The sequence below is a fragment of the Schistocerca serialis genome, chromosome 11, assembly GCF_023864345.2.
Source record: "Schistocerca serialis cubense isolate TAMUIC-IGC-003099 chromosome 11, iqSchSeri2.2, whole genome shotgun sequence".
NCBI classification, from domain to species: domain Eukaryota; kingdom Metazoa; phylum Arthropoda; class Insecta; order Orthoptera; family Acrididae; genus Schistocerca; species Schistocerca serialis.
The window spans coordinates 127963207-127985108 of record NC_064648.1 but is presented as its reverse complement, the minus strand read 5'-3'; the positions used below and the strand labels follow the sequence as shown (position 1 = coordinate 127985108).

The 21902-nt window shown below is 40.7% G+C and overlaps 1 protein-coding gene across 1 annotated transcript in view; it reads left to right on the top strand.

Moving 5' to 3' along the window:
- The window catches only part of LOC126426932 (uncharacterized), a 126540-nt gene that overhangs the window by 86296 nt on the left and 18342 nt on the right, over positions 1–21902 (top strand). The window contains exons 5-6 of the mRNA XM_050089040.1: positions 2817–2992; positions 20946–21139. Of these exons, the coding sequence (XP_049944997.1) occupies positions 2817–2992; positions 20946–21139 (370 nt within the window). The remainder of the gene's footprint in view (positions 1–2816; positions 2993–20945; positions 21140–21902) is intronic.

Below are 21902 nucleotides of genomic sequence, written 5' to 3'. Positions count from 1 at the left end.
TATACGATTTCGGAATTTCATATGTGTGTGGTTTTGTAGTTATTGTGTGTTGTTTTGTTCTGTGTGTGTGTGTGTGTGTGTGCGCGCATGCACGCGCTACAAATGTAAAGAGTAAAAAAATTAAGCCCCGAATGAAAGTTTCACAGCAATCAGTTCCAAACTCAACCGAATAATACACATTAGTTGCTTCAAAAGTCGCCTGCAGAAACTGTGTCTACAGGCAATATTTCTAGATATAAACTTACGCTTTCTGGCTTTCTGAATGTAATAAGAACAAGCCTAGTAGTATTGTGAGTAGCAATAATGATGGAAATGTTATTGTGAACCTAAATATGCTGTAAAGACTTTTGAAGAATGCTGTGAAATGTAAGTACTGCAATTGTGAAGAGAGTATTGACATCCCTGAGGACATTTCAGCAAGGAAGGATCTTTCAAGTCGGTTAGTGATTGCCTGGAACTCATGTAAGATACACAGTGATCCTATGACGTCGCAAGTAACTGATAGTCGACATTACGGTGTAAATATTCAGCTTGCTTATGCAATGCGATGTATTGGAAGGGGAAGGAGAGCTGCCCAGACATTTTGTGCAGTAATGGATTTGCCTCCACCTCCACTGAGGTTTGACAGATACAATAAATCAATACATAATGCTTTATGTCGTGTAAGTGAACATTCAGTGTAAAGAGCAGCAGAAGAAGCAGTAGCCTTGTCTGAAAATACAGACATTGTAGCAGCATTTGATGAATCTTGGCAGAAGAGAGGTCATACTTCTCTGAATGGGGTTGTAACTGCCACACTTATTGGAACTGGTAAGATACTAAATTGCGAATGTTGAACAAAGCACTGTCAGGGGTGTTCAAGTAAATTTATTGGCACCCTTGTTTGAGTAAAGAACTTCAATGGCTCAAGTGGAAACATAGAAACGAAAGGAGTTCCAAACATTTTTAGAAGATCAGAGGTCAGTCGTCGTGTGAGGTATGAAGCTACCTTGGGGATGGAGACTGTAAAGGACACTCTACTGTTATTAATGACAGACCATATGGGGACACACCGATAGCAAAGCTCGAATGTGCTGGGCATGTACAAAAAAGAATGGGTGCTCAGCTGAGAAAATTATGTAAAGACTTCAGTGGAAAAAAAACTAGATGGATTACACGTAGGTGTTCCAGGTCGTCTTACAAAAAGTGAAACTGATTCTTTGACTCAATGTTATGGACTAGCAATAAGGAGATTTGGAGAACATGAGACAAGCTGTTTGGGCAATATGGTTTCACAGAGTGTCAACAGATGAAACCCCACAACATGGTTTGTGTCCAAAAGTGAAATATTCGTGGTGCAAGTACTGGCTGAGCAATGCTACAGGCACACAATATGCCCACAAGCATTCCTTACCACTTGCTGTAATGGAGGCAACTAGGCCTATACATAATCTGGTAAATAAAAATCTACTTAGGAAAGGTATGCGTGGTGTCTCTCAGAATGCAAATGAAAACTTCAACAGCTGTATGTGGGAGAGAATACCCAAAACTGTATTTATTGGGCTGACAGTGCAGAAGATAGGTGCAGTGGATGCAATAACAACATTCACTGTTGGTATAATTTCAAGGATCGATGGTATGAAGAAACTGAACAGCCAGAATGGAAGCAATATGGCTTCAGCTCTAGCTGCTATTAATGAGCGGCGGGTAACCGATGCAGAGAAAGCTGCAGAAGCTGCTACCAAGGAGTCAAGGATAAAGAAAAGAATGAAGAGAAAGAGTATGGAGGATAAGGAAACAGGAGGACAAGTGGAGTATATAACTGGAATGTTCTAAATGAGCATAGTGGTAAGTTAATATATCTGCAAATCCTCTTTATCGATTTACCAAATACTTGAATTTTATCATTCAGGTACACTTTTCTCCAAAATGACTGAAGTTAAACTTATAAAAATTGGTACAGATGTTTAAAATGATCTCCTCTACCTCGCTTGCCTACTATTTCCTAAAAAAAATTTATAATTTGATGATGATGTCAGTGATATTTGATCTACATTTTTAAATATTTTTGTTGTAGTAAAATAAATTACTCGTGTTTTTTACAGATCAGCATCAGGGAAGGAAATTGGAGGCATAAAACATTTACGTGAATGTGGTCTGTACTCTGACTTTTTTTCTAAGCTGTTCAGTCAGTGAGTCCAAAGAAAATGGTACCGCAGTGAAATAGTGTTCCGTTTTTTATACTATTATAAATATTATTGTCAGTAACAAAATATTATAAATATCTCAATGATTTTTTGGGAAACGCTTTGACTAATGACCCTAATTGTGTGTAAGAATTTTGAGCTATCTCTCATTTATGGATCAGTTGCACTATGAGGGTGAAGGTAATGCTAACAATGCAGCCCATTTAGGTGCACGGCTGTGTAAATGCTGTTGTAGGGAGAGAATTGTTTATGTTTGATAACACATTGCTACACACTTTCTTTGTGTGTATGTTGTAATAACTGCACAAAATTTAAAGTGTAGTCATGCACCGACAATAAATGTTATGTAATAGCGGTAGCTGTAAGTGTTAAGTTAAGAATACCTGCTGTTTGCAGTGTAGTCCGAGGTGCCTTGCCACGGTTCGCATGGCTCCTGCTCATAGGAGGTTTTGGTCCTCCCAGGGGCGTGGGTGTGTGTGTTGTCCTTAGCATAAATTAGTTAATTAAGTACTGTGTAAGCCTAGGGACAGATTACCTCTGCAGTTTGGTCCCATAGGAACCTACCAAAAATTTTTCCTGCTGTTTGTGAATATCTTGAAAGTAATCTGAACTATTTTCTGTGTGTCTCAGGGTGATCACACAAATGATCAGCAGCTCCATGTATGGATTAAGGACATGGAGCGTGTGAGAGACATGCTGCTCACCAAGTTAAGGGGTTGGGTGCGCGATGTGAGCTCACTCAGCGAGCAGATACCGAACTACAAGGTGGAAGCGGACCAGAAGAATCCTGGGAAGTATATACTCAGGTATAAGCCTGTGTGCTTTCAAACTCTTGTCGAACTCATTACATTTTACTTTCTCGCTAGAAAATATTGTTTAGTATTATAAAAGCTACTTAGATTGTTTAATTCAGGTTGGAGTATAAAAATGTGACTTATGGGTCAAAGTGAAGTAGATATTACAACAACTGCTCATGACAAAGTGCTCGAACTACGTATACTTTTCAGTTCTTTGGTTTGCCCTTTGTCTTAACAATATGTCACATATTAGACAGCAGATGATCAAAGCAAACCTTTACAGTGAACAGTGTTACTACTTTGACTACATAAAATACAGATGCTGATAGTTACTACATAAGATTTCTCAATTTGTGGTAACACTCATAAGTTGGGAAAGAATGTGGTACCTGACACTAAAACTGGGCATGACGCCACCGCAGTGCTACGGTACAAAACTAGGCAACTAAGCACACACGACTGAAAAAACTCTGGATGTGGTGTAACTGTGGTTTGACATGTCTTTTTTCCATTTTTGGGAAATACTATTTTTGACAATGTTATGATGATTTGAGAATGGGTCCAAAAATAGTCATTGAGTGATTTCTGCTTTCTGTTCAGTGAATTTTTCTGTCATTCAGTTTCTATTTTTGTCACTGGTAAATAGTTCTTAAAATAAAGCTGTTGAAGTAATAGTGCTAAATACTGTAAAATTAGCCCAGTAATATAATATTTCAATATTATAGATAGGGCAAAAGATTTGTTTACAGGTGTATTACTGAAAAGAAATAAGATAGGTTTGTTATTGTTTTATTGGGAATAGAGAAGGTTAAGTTAGTTAACAATAATTTGGGTTAAATATTATTGTTTAAAATTATATTAAAGTAATACAGTGAATCAAAACACCTTAGAGTAAAAGATTACTGTGTCGCTAAGTACAGTCTGATGTAATTACATTTTCCTTGAGATTTGGGAGTCTCAGTATTATCTTCAGTAATGACACAAGCTGAAGAAATGAATTACGATTAGTGCCACAGCGAGGAATTAAACCCAGGCTTCCTGCTCACTACACCGATGTGCTAACCATTACACCATCATAGCAGTGTCTCAAGCAAAATGTAATCCCAACAGATCAATAGATCACCTATGCCTGAGGTACAGGCTGGGGTGCTATTCCAACTGAGAGCCTGTGTAATACTGATGACTGCAGAAAGGGAAAATGGGGTGAAGGCATGAACTGAAGTTCACATTAGGGGTAGCACTGTACTAGGGTACTGCGTAGAACTGTGTTCGTCATCCTGCTACGGTGTTGTAATGATTAGAATATCTGCTTTGTAGGTAGGAGACCTGTTTCAAGTCCTGGCCCTGGCACAAATTTTAATTAATTTCTTCAGCTTCTATCATTACCTAAGTACAATAATTTTGTCTAAAATTTATGGGGTTACTTCTCCAAATGTTTGGAGAATAAGGGTCCAAATAGCTTCACGGTAAATGATGACAGCCAAAACAGTTGCAGGATAAAGATTTATTAAAATTCTTGACCACAGTTTCGGTATATCTAAATATATCCTCATCAGAAGTAAAATGCACTAAAATCACATCCTGCAATGGAGATTCATAAAACAATTGTGCCAAAGGCATCATCAGTAGTTAAAACATCATCTCCATTTATACAACATGATTATGGACAGAGGGTCGATGCGAACACAGCTCAGCATCAGTACTTCGCCTATGAACTCTATGTATTTTACTTCTGATGAAGGTATATTTAGATATATTGAAACCATGGTCAAGAATTTTAATAAATCTTTATCATGCAACTGTTTTGGCTGTCATCATTTACTGTGAAGAATTTCAACATTTGCTGTTTCAGCCATGTTTAAAATCTTGGTCCAAATAGCATTAACTCTAATTCTTCCCATTGTTCCGTATTCATATCTTTGGTGGGATCTCTCCTTCCTTCTTTCAAAATGTTGTTGTCTGTGTTGCAGACATCAAGGTCAGTAATAGGCATGTCAGTTGGAAGATGGGTGGCATGTTGGACTTTGCAATGACGTTTTTCCTGCAGCAACAACTTCCAGGGTACCCCATTGCACGTTCTGCAAATTGCTTTCAACAGTTTCACAGGTGGGAACTGGCAAGAGGCCGAATTCTGAAGCCGTCCAGCCCCATTGCAGAGTACCTAGTGTGTGTGTTTTTTTGTTTGTTTTTTTTTCCCAATCTTGCACTCTCAAATACGTTCTCGGGGAATACGGTTGAGCTGTTGCTTGTTTAGGAGACAATAAGGTGAGATTGAATGACATTCTTGACACACAGTTTTCCAAGATACGAGAGCGAAACACTTTCAATAGTGTTGCGTCATCTTCTCAGTACAGGGCTGCTACGAACTTTTGTCCAGCCTCATCAATGTCAGCAGCAGTAGCAGTGGAAATGCTGAATACCTCTGCTGTTTTCTGCTGGTGGCTTTTCGTCTCCAGTGTCTTGAGGAGTTTCAGTTTACCTTTGTCGAAAAATGATGAACTCGTTTCTCAGCCACTGATGGCGTGTAGGAGCAGAATGTTGTCTTTTGATACATGAGACAACTTGAAATTTAGGAGGCTGTAGACTGCGTCACTTCGTCTGCCTTTACCTGGGCGAAGCTAAAACCTGTTGGGGGACAACGGGGCTGAAGCAGTCATAAGGGCGGCATCCTCCCGAACGACTGGGCAGGGCCAGCAGTCGCGGCCACACCTGCAGTGTTGGTGTACTCAGCCGCTTGCTTAACACTGAAGCGCTCACCCTGAAGTTGTGCAATCAATAAACAAATGAGGCACTGTTTATTTTATTCATTCGATGGAAACGAACCTTTTGCCACGGTCGCTCACGTTGTTTCCATAAATGTAATGGTCGGCACAGTTCTTTTGGTAACTGCCCAGCCAGTCATTGACGAGCTTTGTAATTGTGGAAGAAAACAGTTCCCTTTGATCACATGCCACTCTATGCAACAGAAATCCTCCATCTACTATGGACTATACCTTTTTGAAGTGAACTGAGTCTTTAAAGGCATCAAACATCTTGTAAAACACGGGTTTCTGTGTCTTTTGCATACTTTCGTAGGCAGAGACAAAGTGTACTGAAAAGTAAATTAACAAGAGTGAACTGTGAACTCTGGAAGAAAACATTCAGATGAAAGTACAAAGCTGACATTGGTTGTTAATCATGAGATTTGCTTATAATTGAATAATGACAAAACTTACATGCCAGCTTGTTTTATTCTTGCTTTATTTGACTTTTTGAAAACACGATTCAAACTTCTACACCATCTCCACTGTAAAATTATACGTCAGATTGGTTGCGTGTTTTATAGCAATGACACGAGTGTTATTCGAAATGAAAGTAGAAAAAATTAATCAAATACCCAAGTTTTGGTACTCTATCGATCTAAATTCAATTCTCTACCTTCAGACAACCTTGGCTTTTTTTGATTAAACGTTCAGTTTCTAAGGAATTAAAAAAAAAAAAAGAAAAGAAACAGGAAAAGTCTGAAATTTTTGGGGTTTTCTTTTTGTTAAGGCTGAAGTTCCATTTGAAATTTGTACAAATTCAGCTACTGGTATCAGAGGTCTACTTGAATGATAAAACAGTTTCAAGAATTCCACTAACTGTTGGGAAGCAACGTTCTTGTTGGGGCTACTTTTGCCAACTGGCTAGGACTGTATTCAGTGGTACCAGGGTATAACATGTGCATGTTGAGCGGTCGAAGTGTTATTAATTCATCTGTGAGGGACATCAGCCATGAGATGTTGCTCAGGAGGTGATGTGTTTTCACTCTGCAGGCAGTTACTGTGCTGAGTTTAGAAGTGAACAGTGTTTGCAACATTCATTCAAGGGTGTAACATCGAAAAATCGAAAGTGATGCGCATATCAAAACATGAGAAACACTTGAAGATAACTGTTGACAATTGGGAACTGGAAGATTTGAATCAGTTCAAGTACCTAGAAGTTTTATCACGAAGGATGCCCACTGCACCAACGAAATCCGAGCAAGAATCGCCATGGCCAAAGCTGCTTTCAACAAGAAGAGATCCCTGCTGACCAGCAAGTTGAGTATGGCATTGAGGAAAAAACTGATAAAGTGCTACATTTGGGGCATTGCACTGTATGGAGCAGAGACATGGACCATGAGAACGAAGGAGAAAAAATACTTAGAGAGCTTTGAAATGTGGTGCTGGAGGAGAATGGAAAAGATCAAGTGGACAGATCACATAAAAAATGACGATATACTGCGAAGAGTAGGAGAGAAGTGAAGTATTCTGCATGCAATTCTTCAGAGAAAGGCCATCCGGATTGGACATGTACTTAGACACGAGGGACTCATACATGATGTCATCGAAGGGAAACTCAGAGGAAACGCAGGACGGGGAAGAAGAAGAATTCAACATCTGGACGACATGAAAGATGGAAGGAGATACAACAGACTGAAGGAAGAAGCTGAAGACAGGGAACAGTGGAATCAGAAATTCTCCGTACGAAGACATGGACCTGCCACTACTTAGAATATTACATACTAATTACCATGCTCCGCCAATGACCACCATTGCACAGTTTCAGAGACTTGTTTGGGGACACACTGTGGATGTGCGGGAAGCCAGATGGATGTGCTGACTCACTGCTGCCGTGTCGGGTACAATACCTCACTGGTGTGTTGCTGCTTTCAACAGAGGTCTATGGAACATTCCTATATTTGTAGACCGGGTTCTGTACATCCGTGTAGTACAGATGCACATCAGACCACTGTGCAAACGGTGGCGGCTGACTCGGGATCATCCAGGGACGAAATCTGGGCACGTGTTGCACCAGCTGTCTCATCAGCGACCACAAGGAATATTCTGCTTGCAACAGGACTAAGAATACATGTGAATCTGGCCAGGCTACCAAAGACATCACAACACCACCAGGCACGGCTTCTCTGGTGGCCTGAAAGAGATGAGTGGAGAGTGAGATTGCATTCTGTGGCCTTTACTGATGTGAGTATGTTTTGTCTGCATGCAAGTGATGGACTTGCACGCTGAAATATGGCTTGCCTTCCCGGCTATTACACAAGTTGAAAATATGGTCACTATTTTTTATAAACTTAAATTTGCCATATTTCGTAACAGTACCTTTTCCATTAGACGTTTGCAAGCAAATATAAGTCTTGGCTTCAGTTGTCTAAGTATGATTCCACAATGCATCGTTGTCGGCTGCAGAAAATGACATGGTTCAACGTGTTTCTCTCATTTTGGTGTTTCAAATACAGTTTCTTCCAATGTAGTTTCTTCTTTTCAGATAATACAAAAATAATAGTTAACATAATTCAAAATTATTTATGACTGTGACCTTCACATTGTTCTTCCGTCAACACACACCAAGAGTTAGCTTCCGACTCGGACTGACTATAGTCAAAGACTACTCCAACGTCAAAGATATTTTACACAATCAGTTTCTTTGCTATTCTTCGATACATTTTCTAATAGTAATCAATATGCTTTTACTCTCAAAAACAGAAGTAAATTAACATATAATAAGACAAATTATAATAAATTCTGACAAAAATATAAGAAAACATTTTCAATTCAGTATCGACAAATACGGTAAAAAAAATAACATCTCCCAGATCCATTACAACGCCTATGGCGTAGACCTCGTGCACTGCCTACTCCAGTGTGGATTCGCCCACGGCAATGGGTCTCAACTCAGTGTTCATTCTGGGGGGAATGAGGGGTTGTGAAACAGGGGTGGCGGCATGTGTTACAACTCGCTGCCACATTAGGTGTTCCTGTATGTAAAATAACCAGTGTCTGCTACGTTGCACATGCTGTTGCGCAATACTACTGCCATTTCCATTTCCTTGACAGGGGGAAACATTCCACTTGGGAAAAATATATCTAAAAACAAAGATGATGTAACTTACCAAACGAAAGCATTGGCATGTTGATAGACGCACAAACAAACACAAACACATACACAAAATTCAAGCTTTTGCAACCAATGGTGGCTTCGTCAGGAAAGAGGAAAGGGGAGGGAAAGATGGAAGGATGTGGGTTTTAAGGGAGAGGGTAAGAGTCATTCCAACCCCGGGAGTGGAAAGACTTACCTTGGGGGAAAAAAGGACAGGACACTCGCGCGCGCGCACTCACACACACACACACACACACACACACACACACACACACACACACACACATCCATCCACACATATATGGACACAAGCAGACATTTGTAAAGGCAAAGAGTTTGGACAGAGATCTGTTTGCCTTTACAAATGTCTGCTTGTGTCTGTATATGTGCGGATCGTTATGTTTGTGTGTGCGAGTGTACACCTGTCCTTTTTTCCCCCTAAGGTAAGTCTTTCTGCTCCTTACCCTCTCCCTGAAAACCTACATCCTTTCGTCTTTCCCTCTCCTTCCCTCTTTCCTGATGAAGCAACCGTTGGTTGCGAAAGCTTGAATTTTGTGTATGTGTTTGTGTTTGTTTGTGTGTCTATTAACATGCCAACACTTTCGTGTGGCAAGTTACATCATCTTTGTTTATATATATATATATATATATATATATATATATATATATATATATAAAGACAACCCCAAAACCACTGCCCGAACAGCTTCTGAAAGTCCAACAGTACCAATCGGCCGCTGTGTCATCCTCAGCCCTTAGGCATCACCGGATGTGGGTATGGAGGGGCATGTGGTCAGCACATTGCTCTCCTGGCCATTATCAGTTTTTGAGACTAGTGCCACTACTTCTGAATCGAGTAGCTCCTCGATTGGCCGCACAAGAGCTGAGTGCCCTCTGCTTGCTGACAGCACTCGGCAGACCTGAACGGAGATCCATCCGAGTGCTAGCTGAGCCCGACAGTGCTTACCTTCGGTAATCTGACGGGAACCGGTGTTATTAATGCGCCGAGGCCATTGGGAATGTGCCCTTTTGGCAAGACGACACACGTCCACATACGGATGCTGCCACTAACATGCTGTTTTTGGTGTGCAGCCACTGTCCAACAAGACCACCAGATGTCTCTACATTTGGACATGTATGCAGGGTGTATACGACCCGGGACAACCGGGGGATTCGGGAACAACCTGGGAATTTTTTCATCCGAGAGAAAACCGGGAAAACCCCGGAATTTTTCATTGTTTTTGTTTTCAGTTAGATTTTTCTAATTTTGACTCGTAAGAACCAATATTCTAACAAAGGAAATAAACTGTTTACATTAGATTCGTATTTTACAGAGAGTACTCTACTGCACTGGCTCGTTACTTAGCTTGCGTTTATCGCAAATCTCTTGCCCAACGTACAGTCCCGAGCGACAGGAAAAAAGCGCACGTGATGCCTGTATATAAGAAGGGTAGAAGGACGGATCCACAAAATTACAGACCAATATCCTTAACATTGGTTTGTTGCAGGATTCTTGAACATATTCTCAGTTCAAGTATAATGAATTTGAGACTTCCTGGCAGATTAAAACTGTGTGCCCGACCGAGACTCGAACTCGGAACTCGGTCGGGCATACAGTTTTAATCTGCCAGGAAGTTTCATATCAGCGCACACTCCGCTGCAGAGTGAAAATCTCATTCTGGTATAATGAATTTCCTTGAGACAGAGATGTTGCTGTCCAAGCATCAGCACGGCTTTAGAAAGCATCGCTCCTGCGAAATGCAACTTGCCCTTTTTTCACGTGATATCTTGCGAACTGTGGATGAAGGGTATCAGACGGATGCCATATTCATTGACTTCTGGAGAGTGTTTGACTCGGTGCCCCACTGCAGACTCCTAACTAAGGTACGAGCATGTGGGATTGGTTCCCAAGTATGTGAGTGGCTTGAAGACATATTAAGTAATAGAACCCAGTACATTGTCCTCGATGGTGACTGTTCATTGGAGGTGAGGGTATTGTCTGGAGTGCCCCAGGGAAGTGTGGTAGGTCCGCTGTTGTTTTCTATCTACATAAATGATCTTTTGGATAGAGTGGATAGCAATGTGCGGCTCTTTGCTGATGATGCTGTAGTGTACGGGAAGGTGTCATCGTTGAGTGACTGTAGGAGGATACAAGATGACTTGGACAGGGCTTGTGATTGGTGTAACGAATGGCAGCTAACTCTACATAAAGATGAATGTAAATTAATGCAGATGAATAGGAAAAAGAATCTCGTAATGTTTGAATACTCCATTAGTAGTGTAGCGCTTGACACAGTCACGTCGATTAAATATTTGGGCGTAACATTGCAGAGCGATATGAAGTGGGACAAGCATGTAATGGCAGTTTTGGGGAAGGTGGATAGTCGTCTTCGGTTCATTGGTAGAATTTTGGGAATATATAAAACACTAATACGACTTATTCTTGAGTACTGCTCGAGTGTTTGGGATCCCTATCAGGTCGGATTGAGGGAGGACATAGAAGCAATTCAGAGGTGGGCTGCTAGATTTGTTACTGGTAGGTTTGATCATCACGCGAGTGTTATGAAAATACTTCATGAACTCGGGTGGGAGTCTCTAGAGGAAAGGAGGCGTTCTTTTCGTGAATTGCTACTGAGGAAATTTAGAGAACCAGCATTTGAGGCTGACTACAGTACAATTTTACTGCTGCCAACTTACATTTCTCAGAAAGACCACAATGATAAGATAAGAGAGATTAGGGCTCGTACAGAGCCATATAGGCAGTCATTTTTATCCTCGTTCTGTTTGGGAGTGGAACAGGGAGAGAAGATGCTAGTTGTGGTACGAGGTACCCTCTGCCATGCACCGTATGGTGGATTGCGGAGTATGTATGTAGATGTAGATGTATGAGCAGTAGCGAGCGGACTCATGCGCATGCGTGTTTGAGTTGCGTATGTGTAGTACCTTCTCCCACTTCTGGCTACAGAAGCGAGGCTGTCAGCTGGATGAGCAGTAGCAGCAAGCAGCGAGACGCTACCCAGAAAGATTTTAGTGGCGCACCCAGGCAGTCAGATTCACACATCTTGCAACAGGCCCGGATCTTGGCGGGAGGGGAGGGGATGGGGGGGGGGACAATAATCAGTCCTGGGTGGCAGTTTCAGGGGGAGGGGGGAGGAGTGCCAAATTCATGTTCTTACGGGAAAAACCTTGTTTCACAAAGTGCCTAGCATCCAGCGTACGTTGGTCTGTCGATTATTTGTATGATTCTGGAACCCATCCCTGTTGGTTTTTGAACATTTTTTGGGCGCATTCTGTTGATTTCTGAATGAATCATAAGTTGATTTTTGAATGCGTGAAGGTGTCTGCCAGGGGAACCTCGTTGCATCTAGAAATAAACTTCCCTGTAGACGAGAGGGGACGGGGCTATACGAGCTGAGCAGAATAAAGCCGACTGGCTGTGCAAATGATCAGCGTTGTTATAATTACCAGCAAAAGCCATAGATTCAGACTAACAGAGTGGAAATAAATGACTAACAGGTAAGAAAGATTACGTGTTATCTTCTCGGTGTACCCAAGAAATTTAAATTTTGACAGAAAAGTTCTGTCTAGAGTGCTTTACTGGTAAGGGCCAGTTGTACAGTCCACACTTAGTTTCTGTTCTGGGAGTCGCTCGGAAAACATGTTGTACGAACATGTAATAATGCCTAACCAGAGAATAAACGCGGAATAACTAAACAGGCGATTGTGGCACGGTTAGTGAAGTTAACCGGAGAATAAGTTTTGGCACTGGCAGGAATAGTTACAGAATTAGTGATGACAAGATTGTTTGTTAGAACGAGGAAGGAGAAGAAATGGGGACATCACACAAATTATGGAAGAATATGACAATTCCAAATTTATATAAAAATTTCGTGCTACTACTTTTCAATCTCATCCTTGAAACCGTTTCCTAACATAAAGCTTTTTGCTTGTAGTAGGCCTAATAGACATTTGATATTGGTACTTCATGAATTATATCCTGTCACGTCATAAAAATGACCATTAGTTCCAAAACAGTCTAGTTTATTTAGTGTGTATTGCAATTTCTGCAATGTTAGACAGGCCTATTTCGTTTTATCGAGCAGACAGTGACACAATACACATAATCAGCTCGAGAAACCACAAGTTTTGAGTTGTTGTTGTTGTTGTTGTTGTTGTTGTGGTCTTCAGTCCTGAGACTGGTTTGATGCAGCTCTCCATGCTACTCTATCATGTGCAAGCTTCTTCATCTCCCAGTACCTACTGCAGCCTACATCCTTCTGAATCTGCTTAGTGTATTCATCTCTTGGTCTCCCTCTACGATTTTTACCCTCCACGCTGCCCTCCAATACTAAATTGGTGATCCCTCGATGTCTCAGAACATGTCCTACCAGCCGGTCCCTTCTTCTAGTCAAGTTGTGCCACAAACGTCTCTTCTCCCCAATCCTATTCAATACCTCCTCATTAGTTATGTGATCTACCCCTCTAATCTTCAGCATTCTTCTGTAGCACCACATTTCGAAAGCTTCTATTCTTTTCTTGCCTATACTATTTATCGTCCATGTTTCACTTCCATACATGGCTACACTCCATACAAATACTTTCAGAAACGACTTCCTGACACTTAAATCTATACTCGATGTTAACAAATGTCTCTTCTTCAGAAACACTTTCCTTGTCATTGCCAGTCTACATTTTCTATCCTCTCTACTTTGACCATCATCAGTTATTTTACTCCTCAAATAGCAAAACTCCTTCACTACTTTAAGTGTCTCATTTCCTAAGCTAATTCCCTCAGCATTACCCAAATTAATTCAACAGCATTCCATTATTCTCATTTTGTTTTTGTTGATGTTCACCTTATATCCTCCTTTCAAGACACTGTCCATTCCGTTCAGCTGCTCTTCCAAGTCCTTTGCTGTCTCTGACAGAATTACAATGTAATCGGCGAACCTCAAAGTTTTTATTTCTTCTCCATGGATTTTAATACCTACTCCGAACTTTTCTTTTGTTTCCTTTATTGCTTGCTCAATATACAGATTGAATAGCATCGGGGATTGGCTACAACCCTGTCTCACTCCCTTCCCAACCACTGCTTCCCTTTTGTGCCCCTCGACTCTTATAACTGCCACCTGTTTTCTGTACAAATTGTAAATAGCCATTCGCTCCCTGTATTTTACCCCTCCCACCTTCAGAATTTGAAAGAGAGTATTCCAGTGAACATTGTCAAATGCTTTTTCTAAGTCTACAAATGCTAGAAACGTAGGTTTGCCTTTCCTTAATCTTTCTTCTAAGATAAGTCGTAGGGTCAGTATTGCCTCACATTTTCCAACATTTCTACGGAATCCACACTCATTTTCCCGAGGTCGGCTTCTACCAGTTTTTCCACTCATCTGTAAATAATTCGCATTATTATTTTGCAGCTGTGACTTATTAAACTGATGGTTTGGTAATTTTCACATGTGTCAACACCGGCTTTCTTTGCGATTGGAATTATTATATTCTTCTTGAAGTCTGAGGGTATTTCGCCTGTATCATACATCTTGCTCACCAGATGGTAGAGTTTTGTCAGGACTGGCTCTCTCAATGACATTTCGTTTTCTTCATGTAGCAAAACGTTTGATAAACTTTGATGAGGTAATAGATTATTTCACAGAAAGGAAAGCATGCCATGTAAAGCTGCAGCAAGACATAGAGAAAAAAATGCTATGCTTAAGGATTGAAGAAATGTGCACGGCCTTGCTTGTCTCTTTATCTTTATTGGTTTTATGTACCTTATATCTAATTTTGACTCACACAAAACAGCAAGTTACTAGCTAATAGGCAATAAAGAGTGCAAATTTTCTGAAAAGTTCTTGTTTTTCCGGTTACAAATAATCCCATCCAGTATCAATTGCAAGTTTTTCCTTTTAAGAGGGGTGGGATGAAAACGGGTCGACTGGGAGCAGGAAAGGCACCACAGAACATTTTAATTTCCACTGTTTTGAATATAGTTTGATGGCACCCATTACAAAATACACACGTTTGAATTCGACAGAGCGAAATACAGTGACGTGCGATAGAAAGGTGCTATGTGAAGAGGTGTGGCACTGCACTTTGGCACATTTAAGACTAAATAACATGTCTTACATTTACTCAAAGACACATGTTTTATGTATTAGACTCTTTAGAAACAGATGTGTTACAAGATGAACATTTTTTGAAAAGTCAATTTAATTGTTGGCGTCCTACGTCAAACGCTGGCGGGAGGGAGGCGCTACTGACTACAATTGTTCCGGTTCGGAAATATCGTAGGTCCTGGACTGATACACAGTGATCTTGAGTTGTAATGGGGAGGTGGGTAGTCTCCACATGACACGTGTTTACGTTTATTGATTTTTCTGTTTCCACTCTTTGTTTATTGCTCTCACGTCAAATGAAAACAAAACGGTTTTCTGTGGACGGGAGCTATCAAATGAATTAAAATACATTTACATAATTATGCAAGGATTAAATAAGTTACTAGTTTCAGATTTTATTTTATTTTCACCTCTCTGACAGTCAAGTATAAATAGCCTTGCAGAACCATGAAGCTGTTTTTATCGGTTTGCTATAGAAATTGAGGTTTTATTAGTCTTTTGCGCTGAGGCAGTCCATTTATTTGAAATGAAATGTTTAATTCCTCACTGTTGGCCTAGTTTCAACTGTTTGCTGCATTTCCAGTGCACATTTTCATCTTATAGCTTGTCTCGCATTATGCCATAATAAAGAACCAGACTTGAGAATAATACAGTACAGGTGCTCCAAGAAAATATTCACCCGAATCCAGACGTACGAATGTGCACTTTAAGCTGAATTATGCATTTTAGTATGATTCACGAAATTTCGATGCTCCTGAAGTATCCTCTTATGTCTTGTTTCTTTTATGACATAATGTAAGATCTTTTAATGTTTTAGTCGTATGAACATACGGGCTTCCCGCATCCTCGCAGGTGCGCAAATGTGGTGATGCCTGTTATCTGGCATTCTGTACCAACTGCTGAAATGAACCCGTTTCTAACAGGTAATGGGAAAATATTACGAATGGTGGATTAAAAAGCGTTACTTTCAAAGTAAGTTTCCTTTTCCTTTTACAAAAGATGAACTATTTGCGAGAATGTATGATGAAAACATTAACTTCTTCCTGTTTGTGTGTTCATGCTACTAAACAGTGATGTTGCTATTCGCTGACTACATCACGGATCTTATGCTCTGAATATCCGCTGTCATCACCTGGCGGGATCGCGTGACATGAGCTATGAGTGGCTGGCAATATCGATTTCAATGCTTCGGAAAGTAACACGCGGTGTTCGATGGAATTCAAATTTGTACTTTCTTAATACAAAAATATGCAGCGTACACGTTGCTGCACATCGCAGATCTTTTCAAAATGTGTTTTTTTCCCCCCTAAATTACGTTTTGTAAAGTGACGAGAAATTCTACCCTGGTGTATAAAACCATGATTCAATGGTTTGATAAGTTTTACAGTTCCAAGGAAAAGTATACTGTCACTTAACACGAAAAAAGTGTATTATTACCTGGGAGAAAGTGTATTTTTGACCCGGAAACCCAGGAAAAATCTGGGAATTTTTTTCCCTTGTCCGTGTATACACCCTGTGTATGTGGCCTGTTGAGGAGGGAACTTGCTCGTTCTCCATGGCTAGCCAGAACTGTTAACGAATTTGAACAAAAAGGTGCAAGATAATTGGAACAATTTAGCGCAAGATGCCATTCGGCACCTTTGTGAGTGTGTGTGTAAGTACATACCAAACGGGTAGGAGTGTAAGCAGTATGATGATGACACTGTTTGGGTGCCTTTTACTGTGACATGTGTGTTTAATTTGGTCTTAATTTGTTTTCATGTACTCCTACAATGACGACGTACGTGTCATCTAACTTGCCAATAAGAAGACGTACGTGTCACCTCGCTTGCCAATAGCATGACCTTGTCCCTGAGGGTGTTGCAATTTTTCTGACTGTATAGATTGCCATTAGTTCAAATGTAATAGTACCCGGCTAACCACAAGTAATGAAAAATAATAATTCATCAAACAGAAGAACATAGCCAAATTTGCATAACGACCATAACAGTAGAAAAGTATGCTTTCGAAAGCATTCTGTGGCATCTAGCATTCTGTCGAACCCAGTATGCAAAATGTGGAGCTGTGCACCATAAATTACAGGTAGGGAATGGAGAAAGGAGGGATGGGAAAGAGAAAACACTGATATTGTGCATTATTAAAAAACAGTAAAGAAGTGTCTAAAAGACATAATATAATTAATATGTCATTAATAAGCGAAACATACAAAGCATTTGACATTAATACAAGACACTTCTTGTCGAAATTTATAAATAAATTATACAAGATGAGCACGGTTACCACTAGGAGGCAACTGAGATATGTAATGCTCATATGCGCTGGGCTCTGTCTGGTCGCAGACCTGCTGACTCTCACAAGGCAACATTTCCAAGCATCAGTAAACCATCTATATGAAACTTGGCGGGTGTGTAGAGGGAGCAAAATAAAGTAACACACAATTTTTTTGTGTACCCCGTTTCAGTTTTATGTGATAAAACATACCCTAACAGCTAATGTAGCTTATTAGATTTGGGGGGGAATACCTCTGAAACAATGATACGTGGAAATTGTATAATCTACTTTTGTAATAATCTGAAATTTTGCAAAGTACCCCACCACCGTTAATGTATTTTGGAAAACGAATACTTTAGTGAGAAGATTTTTGTATCTAGTTGTGTTGAATGATTATAATCTCAATCTCCACTTGAGAAACAATATAATGAAGCTGCACTTAGCAGTAAATAATCAATCATCTTCACCAAGGCTTACCAATGTAAGAGATATGCTTCATACAAATTGGAATGTTCAGAGGGTCGTCTGTAACAATTTGAAATCCTGTTGAATTTTTTTCTCATACTGTGTTCACAGATGTATATATCATGTGAAGAAATTTTGTTCTTTTTATGTGCATGGTGTAAGAAAAGGTTATAATTTAAGCATTTATTTGCAGATTTTTTGCATAGTAGTGACTACTATGTTCAGTTAACAAAATACATGTATATGAAATGGTAGACTAAAAAACTAAAATACAAAAAAGAGATTGTAAAATAACAATTGAAAAGAAAAAACAAATGTAAGTAAAATAAATAACCAGACTAATGATGAATGTTTCTGGAGAAAAGAAATTTGCTAACATCGAGTATAGATTTAAGTGTCAGGAAGCCATTTCTGAAAGTATTTGTATGCAGTGTAGCCATGTATGGAAGTGAAACGTGGACGATAAATAGTTTGGACAAGAAGAGAATAGAAGCTTTTGAAATGTGGTGCTACAGAAGAATGCTGAATATTAGATGGGTAGACCACATAATTAATGAGGAGGTATTGAATAGAATTGGGGAGAACAGAAATTTGTAGCACAACTTGACTAGAAGAAGAGATCGGTTGGTAGGGCATGCTCTGAGGCATCAAGGAATCACCAATTCAGTATTGGAGGGCAGTGTGGATGGTAAAAATCGTAGATGGAGACCAAGAGATGAATACACTAAGCAGATTCAGAAGGATGTAGGTTGCAGTAGTTACTGGGAGATGAAGAAGCTTGCACAGGATAGAGTAGCACGGAGAGCTGCATCCAACCAGTCTCTGGACTGAAGACCACAACAACAACATGATAAATGTTCAGATATTTTAACTAGATTTGTTGAAAATACTCTGACAGCACACTGTGTACAGTCTATTTTCCAAAAATGGTAATTTAGAGACCAGCTTTATTACACCTGAATGTATGTAGCTTGATTTAATTTATGCTGTAGCAAAAATTTTCATTTTTCAAAATACACTACTGGACATTAAAATTGCTACACCATGTAGACGACGGGCTGCAGATGCGAAATTTAACCAACAGGAAGAAGATGCTGTGATATGCAAATAATTAGCTTTTCAGACCAGTCACACAAGGTTGGCACTGGTGGCGACACCTACAACGTGCTGACACGAGGAAAGTTTCCAACCGATTTCTCATACACAAACAGCAGTTGACCGGTGTTGCCTGGTGAAACATTGTTGTGATGCCTCATTCAAGGAGGAGAAATGCATACCATCATGTTTCTGACTCTGATAAAGGTCGGATTGTAGCCTATCGCCATTTCGGTTTATGTTATCGCAACATTGCTGCTCGCGTTGGTCGAGATCCAATGACTGTTAGCAGAATATGGAATCGGTGGGTTCAGGAGGGTAATACAGAACGCTGTGCTGGATCCCAATGGCCTCGTATCACTAGCAGTCGAGATGACAGGCATCTTATCTGCACGGCTGTAACGGATCGTGCAGCCACGTCTCGATCCCTGAGTCAACAGATGGGGACGTTTGCTAGACAACAACCATCTGCATGAACAGTTTGACAATGTTTGCAGCAGCAAGGACTATAAGCTCGGAGACCATGGCTGCGGTTACCCTTGACGCTGCATCACAGACAGGAGCACCTGCATTGGTGTACTCATTGACGAACCTGGGTGCAAGAATGGCAAAACGTCATTCTTTCGGATGAATTGAGGTTCTGTTTACAGCATCACGATGGTCACATCTGTGCTTGGCAACATCGTGGTTAACACACATTGGAAACATGTATTTGTCACTCAATACTGGCGTATCATCCGGCATAATGGTATGGGGTGCCATCGGTTACACATCTCGGTCACCCCTTGTTCGCATTGACGGTACTTTGAACAGTGGACGTTACAGTTCAGATGTGTTACGACCCGTGGCTCTACCCTTCATTCGATCCCTGCGAAATCCTACATTTCAGCAGGATAATGGACGATTGCATGTTGCAGGTCCTGTACGGGCCTTTCTGGATACAGAAAATGTTCGACTGCTGCCCTGGCCAGCACATTTTCCAGATCTCTCACCAATTGAAAACGTCTGGTCAATGGTGGCCAAGCAACTGGCTCATCACGATACTCCAGTCACTCCTCTTGATGAACTGTGGTATTGTGATGAAGCTGCATGGGCAGCTGTACCTGTACACGCCATCCAAGCTCTGTTTGACTCAAAGCCCAGGCGTATCAAGGCCGTTATTACGGCCAGAGGTGGTCATTCTGGGTACTGATTTCTCAGGATCTGTGCACCCAAATTGCGTGTAATGGTGTTGAAGTATTTTGCGAAAGTTGAAATTATTACAAAATTCGATTACGCAGATTTTAAGAATATTAATTACATATCAACTTCTAGAAGGGAAACATTCTTAATATGCTGTAGTTTCGAAGATATTTCCTCCCAGCGTAATATCTCAAATTACTTCCTGGTGTGTGTACTACTCTTTAGATGTGAAATTGGGCACAAACAAAAGATATGTATTGCGTTATCGTGACTACTCTACACACTTCCACCCCCCTCCTCCCACCCCCTCCCCTCCCTCCTGCCCCCAAGTTTCATGTAGACTGGTCACTGACACTTGGGAGTGCCCCCGTGTTAGCCACACTGCTAGCGGCTGCAGTGCTGCTGGGGCCTCGTTCTGCTGATGTGTGTGCGGTTGCAGCATGGCAGGTGAGCTGCTGCTGATTGCCCTTTCAGCAGGTCAGCAAAGTTCTGCAAGTCTCTCTCTCTCTCTCTCTCTCTCTCTCTCGCTCTCTCTCTCTCTCCCCCTCTCCCTCTCCCTCACACACACACACACAATTTTCTTGTTGATACAAAATATACACTGGTACTGTCAACTTTTTAAATTTGTGAATGAACTTAATATTTTGAAGCTTCTGTTAGTGGAGGTAAAGCTCTGCATTACTAATTGTATAACTTTGCTCTTTTTTTTCATCACTATAAAAGACTTTTAGCTAAAAAAAAATGCAAGGGTTGTGGGTTCGAGTCCCAGTTTTGCACATAATTTTTGCCTACCAAGAAGTTTCAAATCAGGGAACACTCGACTGTTGAGTGTAAATTCATTCTGGGTATTTTCACATTAAAGCATACAGTGTCCACGATATGGCACGTCGACTTAATTTGTTTAAAATTTGAACCTCATCACTTGTATGTTACAGGCGTCCTCTACTGAATGAGGACCTTCTCACCTACCACCAAGAGCCCCCCTCCTTTCGCAGCAGCTTCAGTGCGGTATGCGAAGAGCGGCAGCCGGAGGCATCACAAATGTTCGGCCTCGTGGACGCACTGCACTCTCTCTATCGTTTCAACTTGTTCTACGAGATATTTATTTCAGGAGTTCACAGTATTGTAGGTAAGTTTAATACTGGGACCCGTCTACATGTTTATGTACTGCCTACGTTGACTCTAGTCTAATTCGAGCAATCAGATTGAAAAACTTCTGTGGATATCCAGTTGTAGATCTTCCGTGATTTACAGTGCCGCTCAAGGTAGTTGCTGATGTCTTTCGATTGTCAGTTTTTTGACAGTTTGGCATGTTTCCATCTAAGTCTGTTACAAGATGAGAATGTATTGTCGACACCCGTACTATATAGTATACAAAACAAGTACGAATGCAAAATTTTGTAGTGTTTAGAGGAGACCAAAAAAAAAACACATTTTTATGTGACAAAAATATCACAAGTGCATGGAGACTCTGTGCCTCAACAGCTACTTAGGAACATAGCTAGAAAGACTGGTAGTTTCTGCCCTTCACTCCGTTTACAAATAAAACCTAAATTCCCGCTCTCGCTCTGTCAAAATCTTGAAATTTCACTGGGGTGGCGGACGCAATCTCGGCAAAACTTGACTGGAGATTGGATGGCACTCAGAATCATTACTGTCATTGGTGAATGACTGAGAGCTTTCCCAAAATTAGAAGTTACAATTTTAATAAGGACACTCTCTGCCTTCCGCCTCCAAGAACGGCAGGCCTTCCGCAACCTCTCGGACCACGCAAACAAAGATGGCTCCCGAACAGTGTTAACTGTTGCACGCAATTGGCGCGCATGCACACACGAGTATCAACAGTTATTTGGTCAGATACGGGCAGCAATAGTTTTCCACGATATAGTTCA